Below are 7,427 nucleotides of genomic sequence, written 5' to 3'. Positions count from 1 at the left end.
CTGTCTGGGCCCCACGCGCCAGTAACTGAGGCCGCATGTTCCTCAACTGTGGTGCACCGTGCACCCGCACGCGGCGCAGGCGGGTATCAACGGATAGGAGGAGGAATCCGATGCCTAGCTGCGTGCGGCGCCCGTACGGTGATAGATAGGCCTGGCCTGCACCACGTTGCCCCGTCGTCAGCTCTGCGTGGAGCATCACATCGCATCGCAACAAATGACGACTCCATATTTTTATTTGTAAAAAATAATATAAAGCCTTATTTAGTTTCCAAAAACTCTGCAAAAAATTTTAGATTTTTCTTCGCATCGAATCTTGCTGCATGCATAGAATATTAAATATAGATAAAAATAATAACTAATTATACAGTTTGTCTGTAATTTACGAGACGAATTTTTTTGAGCCCAGTTAATCTATAATTGGACAATATTTGCCAAATACAAACGAAAATGCTACAATGTCTATTTTGTAAAATTTGTTGAAACTAAACAAGGCCTAAATACTCGCCTCTCTCCATGGATTTACAGAGCACCGCACACAGATTTGCATGTTACTTCGCAAAAAAAAAAGTCCCGTAGCATATTTATAACTATATTAATTAATGTCTAAGTATAAACTAATTAGACTTAAATTGTTATCTTGCAAAATGCATACAAACTGTACAGTTATACTTAATATTTCATACATTTGTACAATATATTTGATTGGATGGGTTGAATTTTTTTATGTAGGATCAGAGCCAATTTCATTAATTTTGGGTAATTATCAAAAAGATTATTAGCATTTATTACTTTAAATAGATAAATTCTAAAAAATATATCTTATAATTAATCTAACTATACTAATTTGAATCATCAACGTTAGCATTCTATATATCTGATAAAATCGAATTTGTTTGGCTCCTTAATATTTGCATATTTTGATATTATTATTAATGATTTTTTTTACTACTTCTCTAACTTTTGTCTGCACTTTTCAATAGGATTGCCAAACTGGTATGTGGTCAGACGATCTTTTTCTTTCCAAGTAGCTATTCATCATGAACTTGAAAATATATTGATGTTCGATGACTTCCCGTGTTAACATGGTTATACAAAACACAATACTCTACTCTATTCTCCTCGAGAACAAAGTTACGATTGTTCATTCCTGGGCATATCGATAAAAGTTTTTTTTATTACATTATGCTATTTTTATTTGCAATACTATGTGAACTAGCGCCTAGAAAATAACCTCTTAAAATCATGGAGTACTGGGGCTATCACCTAAAAAAAAGCGCAGCTACTATGAGGACGAGAGGGACAAAGCCACGACAGTTGCTGTGGTCGTGGCTTAGTATAGCACCGCTGCACCGGTGAGGTTGTGACTATTGCTGCTGGTAGTACTAGAGAAATACAAGCTCATAACTAAATAGTTTGAGTTTATTAGACGAATCTGTCAGCTATTCAGTAATGTTTTTCTCTCACAATAAATCAACCAACAATATTTTATACCATAAATTATCAACCAAACGAACAAGGCTATGTAGGCTAAATTATCACTAGCCCTTTTTACACGGTCGACTTAGAGCATATTCAAACATATTTCATATGCAAAAAAACCAGTTTCAACCACCAAAAAAAATTAACTAATTTCATATAAAAATCTATTACTGCTCTTAATAAAATGCTAAAAATAGCAATACACTAATAAAATCATCAATCAACAGGAAAACACAAAACCATGAGAAAGAAAGCCGAAGTCAGATGTTCTTCCGCTAGAAAATAAACCCATGATATACAAAAAAAAATCAGCAAGGTGGAGAGAAAATAATAATAAGCCTAATATATCCCGTAGAAAAAGCGAGACAAAAGAGTTGCCGAGTTGTCCACCCTTTTCCCTCGCGGCGTCGCCCCCCCGTTGCTTCTCCCCCCCCCCGTTCCGCGCCCACAAGCTTCCCTTCCCCCCGCGCCGCGTCCCGCGTCCCGCCCGCTCCCGCTTCCGCTTCCCTTCCCCTTCCCCACCAAGCAACTCGCAAATCAAAACCCTACTCCCCCCCCGCGCGCGCGCTCTCTCTCTCTCAGCCGCCCGTCTCCATGGACGGCGGCTCCTCCAGCCTCCCGCTTCCCCAACCGCCGCCGCCGCCGCCGCCGCAGGTCTACCTCCGCCGCGGCAGCTCAGTGCCGCCGCCCGGCACGCCGGTCCAGGCTCCTCCTAGGGTCCAACTGTTCCGCGCCCCTGCTACACCCATCCCCATCTTCTCCTCCAAGCCCCGCGCCGCCGTCAGGTCCCCGATTCCTCCTCCTCCTCCTCCTCCTCCTCCTCCTCCTCCTCCTGCCGCTGCTGCTCTTGCTGCTTCCGCTCCCGCTCCCGCTCCCGCGGCGGCGACAGCGCAGGCCCCACCTCTGCCTCCGCCTCCGACATCCGCTTCCACCGACCAGCCGCCGCCGCAGCAAGCTGGCACGATGGCTCCGCCTCCGGCTCCAGAACCGGCGGGGAAGCCCAACGCACAGGTGAGTCGATCAACCTCCCGCTGGGGTCCCCCCCCCCCCCTAGCGGTTGTTGTTCGAGTTTCCATGTAGCTAAGCTAGCTGCTGTTCGAGTTGATTTCTAGCTCGTGGTCTTTCCGTCTTTTGGTACCCTGCGATGCTCGTTGTCGTTGACGATTATAGTGCTTGATCATTCACTGGCTTGGATCATCCGATGCTCCTTGATGCTATGCATTTTTGGTAGATGCCACCAGTGAAATTGGGGAGCTAGTGTGTCCGCTAATTTCTCTGCTGCTTTAGCTTGGCTCCATAACGAATAGAGGTTGCATAATCGAGGGCAATGGCTTAAGTTAACCTATCAAATTCGTTGGCTGTGTAGTTGTCTGTTCCAATGGTTTACTGTGTGATGGTGATGCAGTATGTCAAATCGTTCAGAGTCATTCTGTGGTAGCAGCATTGTGTCATCATGGGTTGGCATATGTGTCTAGGGACTATGATCTGGGTTTGGGTGTCCACTGAAGCTTCAGTTTTCCTCAATGATGGGTACAGGCAGCATTTTCAGCATGTGAGAACTGAATCAGTCTGGTTCATTGGTGGCATCAGCAGGGCTACTTGTGAAGTTGGCTGTTTCAGGAATAGCATCCATGATGCGATTTATCAATTGATAGTTGCTTGTACATGATGAGTCGTGTATGGTTTGAATAAGACTTTCAGATTATGCTCTGTGGTGCTTCCCATGTTGGAAGAACTGCTCTGCAGACTGCACACATTTTCTTTTTCAGTTCTTTGCAAGGCATCGTCGTGTCGTTATCTTAGATCATGCCTTGGAACAGGTTCTGCAGGAGTAAATGCATAAACAATTACTGTCAGTTGTCTGTTAAAGTTTACTCCGTAGATTGTTATCTCCATATGTCAAGGGCTTTGGGTTTGAGACCTCATGCTATTTAGCATTATGAAAGTGTCCTGTTACTTATAGTGCAGGACTTAACCACGGATAGTATGCAAGATTTCATGAGTGTGTATGCATTGTCTTTTATCTGCCTAACCTAATATGATTGCCGCTTCTTGGAATTGTAGTTGAATGAGCAAAACAGTGGAGAATATTCTCAATCTGAAAACAACATGGTAGAGACTGCGCAAGGGCATGATAAGGAGACTACCCCTGGACCTGTAAAAGCTATCAAGAGGATAAAAAAAGTAAAGTCTTCTAAACACAACCTGGGCAACACAAATTCTGGAGCAATTGAAGGTATGCTGTTGCTAATTTTCTTATTTAACTTGCATGTTCTGCATCCATTTGATGGTAAAAGTTCCATGTTGTCATTTCTTCAGATTAGTTTTGTTCAATGGCCATTTATTGGCCTTTACTTGTAGCTGATGGACTCACATTTTTTTATTCAGGAGATGCTGATCCTTCTTTATCTTCATTAAACCACTGCCGCTATGACAACTCATTAAGTCAGTTTCTACCCTCCCCTTCTCCCCTCTACGAAATTTAAGATTTGCTTGTTTATTTATCATTAGCTTGTTACCAGGTCTGCTGACAAAAAAGTTCATCAACCTGCTTCAAGGAGCTGAAGATGGGACCCTTGATTTGAATAAAGCAGCTGAGACGTTGGAGGTCTGCTTTGTTATAAACACATACCCCCTCCTCTTTTTCCTATATTGCATTCCTAATCTGGGGGGGTCAAGCTCCTTGATGTACTGTAACTATTCTGCAGGTGCAAAAAAGGAGGATGTATGATATAACAAATGTTCTAGAAGGTGTTCATTTAATTGAAAAGGGACTTAAGAATATGATTCGTTGGAAGTGAGTGTCATCTGTTTCTGTTTTCCAGCATATTTTACAGTTATTTAGCTTCTACTGATGAAATATATATGTATTGAAAGGGGATTTGACATGTCAAAGCCTAAGGAAATAGAATGCCAAATTTCTTCACTGAAGGTACAGTATGCTACTTGATTATATAATCCCTACTTTTCATTTCTAGGCCTTTTTTTTGTCTTTGTATGTTGACTGTTTCCTTCTACCTAATAGTGATGTGCAAGTCTCTTGCCTATTTGAAAAATAAATATGTTAGTTGCTTGATTATTTTCAATCTTAACACTAATTTTTAACTATTTGAGGAAAATTGTGACCCTCATCTTTTGTCTCTGTTTTGTTCACAAATCTAAAATTTGGAAAACAGACATCAGACCACGAACAACCTCCCCTTTCTTACACGTGTTATGGGACGTGGGCCAGTGGCTCGCCCCAGGTAGCAAGCCAGCCACATGGTTATGCAAAGCGAAAGAGTATCAGGCGCAAGGGAATTAGGATGGTCTGTTGAGGATTGTTATATTCTAGACAGTTAGTAACTTATGAGTCTCCCTCTCCCTCTCTCCCTCTCTCTCTCTCTCTCTCTCTAAAGGGTGGTGGTGTATCAAACAACAACTCAAGCAACGAAGAAGAATTAATCCCAAATCCCCCAATACTCTAGTCTCCCTCCAAGCCGACTTTGCCTAGCTATCTTCCTGGCAATGGTTATCCTCTAATTCTAATGAATACGGTTCATGAAAACACGACACTACATTTGAAGAATATCATATTTGCCTGCAGTTTTCTGTAGACTTCCATCTAATCATATGATTATAACAACTTGTGCGTTTTGATTATCTGCAGGAAGAACTTGAATCTCTTTATGATGAAGAGTTCAGGCTGGATGATGAAATAAGGTAAGTTATTTCCATAAATGAGATGCGTCCTGCTCCCTTCTTTTTCCCTCTCCCTACCTTTTGATTAGCAATTACTTGTGTGCAGGGAAGCAAAAGAGAAACTGCAAACGCTCACCCTAGATGAGGATAAAAGAAAGTAAAATTCTAATCTCTTGTATCTGCAATAATTTTATGGATGTATAGTCAGCTGAGTCCTTTGATCTGTCTGATTAGGTTGTTATATCTTTTGAAGGAAGATATAAACAAGATTCCTCACTTTCAGGTTAGAACTTGTCAGAACGAATTTTCTTTCTTTCTTGCAAACTATGAAGTTATGTCAATAAGATTCCCATTTACTGCAGGGATCCACTCTTATCGCTATAAATGCTCCTCATGGAACTTGTCTTGAAGTTCCAGACCCTAATGCGGTACACAATCCTGATATACCATTAGCCTCATAGTAGTAGACTTGTAAGTGAAACGTCTGTGTGGTTGTAAGACTTACTATTTTGTTACCAGGATCAGGACATGTATGGAAATCTGGGTTTGCAAGAGCAGCACTACAAAATTGTCCTGAGAAGTTCAATGGGTCCTATTGATTGCTATTTGATAAGGTAAGCTACGATAAATGTTTTAATTGTAGAATTCTGTCCTCTGTCCTCTGTCTTGAAAATGCTAATTTGTGGCCAATTTTTATGTTCCCTCACCAGTGACCGTCAGGAGATATTTAACCCAGACCAGCTGGCAGCAGCAGACAGATTAGAACCTGCTGTTGCGACTGATAGTTCTCAAGCTTTGCAGCAGATGGATTGTGATCCAACTCAGGCACTGGAAAAGGAATGGGGCAATGGTGGCTGCATGCATACAACAGAACCATCCAGAAAGCAAGAAAATGGCATTCTGAGAATCGTTCCATCAGATTCCGATGTAACGAATCCTACTCCACATCAGACATCATGGCAGTCTCGTTAACGTTACGCTTACAGTTGTTGCTTTTGCAGGTTGATGCTGATTACTGGCTTGCTTCTGGCGTTGATGTTAGTATGACAGATGAATGGGGCACATAGTGGATGGATCCTCATCAGACTTAGGGCTCTAACATGTCCCTTAGACAAAATAGAATGAGTCTGCAGTGCACAATTGCATTGGGGCTGGATCAGCACCTTTAATCTCCATGCTCCAGCCCCCGTTAACCGACAAAGCAAAGGATATATGGTAGGCAGTAGATCTTGTACATTGGCAGCATGATTGTAGTTCTTACTCTGTTTCATTGACAGTTCAGATAGAATCAGCAAGTGTGGTAGTAGGTCTCGGCTTATACTTACCATTGGCCTTCACTTTTGGTTGAACTGACTGTGTATATCAAGTTAGAGGGCAGCACAGTCTGAAAGAAGGCCATCTTTGTTACCTGGTCTTCGTTTATTTGAAGAGCAGTAATATTGTACATCCTGACTGACTATCACCGTCAATTACCAATAGCAGATCTATAGAGGCTATACAATTGTTTAACATGATCTATGTTATGGTTTCTGAATGCATTGGATGTACGGTCTCGTTCGGTGCCTTGCTAATCTTGTCATAGCAGAAGCTGTTTTTTTTTTATTTTTTTTTTCTGTTTCTACTGTGGACTCAAACTTTGCTCGTGCTGTCTGTATTTGGTGCATTTTGTCTTCTCATTGGTGCGATATGACACTGGTTAACCTCAAGCTGTGCTATGTTCGAGCTAATAACTGTGATTCTGTTATGTTGTACCTATATGCCGCTTTTCTTTGGCTTGTTCCTGTATATTGATCAGCATACTATTTATCTCAAATTCGCTAGGTCCTTTAAGATCACATACATATAGCACCATTTTTTTGGCACCTTATCATCATATGACAGACTTGGGCCCATCCGATCTTCCATTGACAGGCCGACTATGAGGCCAGGCTCCCCTGAAACGAGAGCGAAACGTTGGCACAACGGACAGGTCAGCAGGGCGAGCCTGTTCGCTTGTCTAAAAAATCATAGTTAAAAGCATTGTTCGCTGATTTGTTGTAAGAGAAAAATACCGTTGAATGACTGACAGCTTCGACAAATAAGTTTAAGCAAAAAGGCTCCGGTCGAGCAACTAGATAAGTTTTGTTGACCGGTTTGGGATTTCTCGTCACATCAAAATTTCTAGACACATGTATGTGGCACTAAATATGAACGAAAATAAAAACAAATTACACAGTTCACCTGTAATTTACGAGACGAATTTTAGAGTCTAGTTAATCTATAATTGG

At 41.7% G+C, this 7,427-nt stretch overlaps 1 protein-coding gene across 1 annotated transcript; it reads left to right on the top strand.

Moving 5' to 3' along the window:
- LOC8080262 (transcription factor E2FB) lies at window positions 1,927-6,860 on the top strand. Its single transcript, XM_021463378.1, has 13 exons — window positions 1,927-2,490; window positions 3,544-3,715; window positions 3,868-3,924; window positions 4,002-4,087; window positions 4,188-4,276; window positions 4,357-4,411; window positions 5,129-5,181; window positions 5,267-5,317; window positions 5,395-5,443; window positions 5,523-5,588; window positions 5,680-5,774; window positions 5,871-6,087; window positions 6,162-6,860. Exons 1-13 carry the CDS (start codon window positions 2,074-2,076, stop codon window positions 6,225-6,227), a joined length of 1,473 nt encoding a protein of 490 aa, XP_021319053.1. The 5' UTR covers window positions 1,927-2,073; the 3' UTR covers window positions 6,228-6,860.

The sequence above is a fragment of the Sorghum bicolor genome, chromosome 6 (genome assembly GCF_000003195.3).
Source record: "Sorghum bicolor cultivar BTx623 chromosome 6, Sorghum_bicolor_NCBIv3, whole genome shotgun sequence".
Taxonomy (NCBI): Eukaryota; Viridiplantae; Streptophyta; class Magnoliopsida; order Poales; family Poaceae; genus Sorghum; species Sorghum bicolor.
The sequence above is the reverse complement of the archived record's forward strand: the minus strand, read 5'-3'. Positions and strand labels throughout refer to the sequence as shown.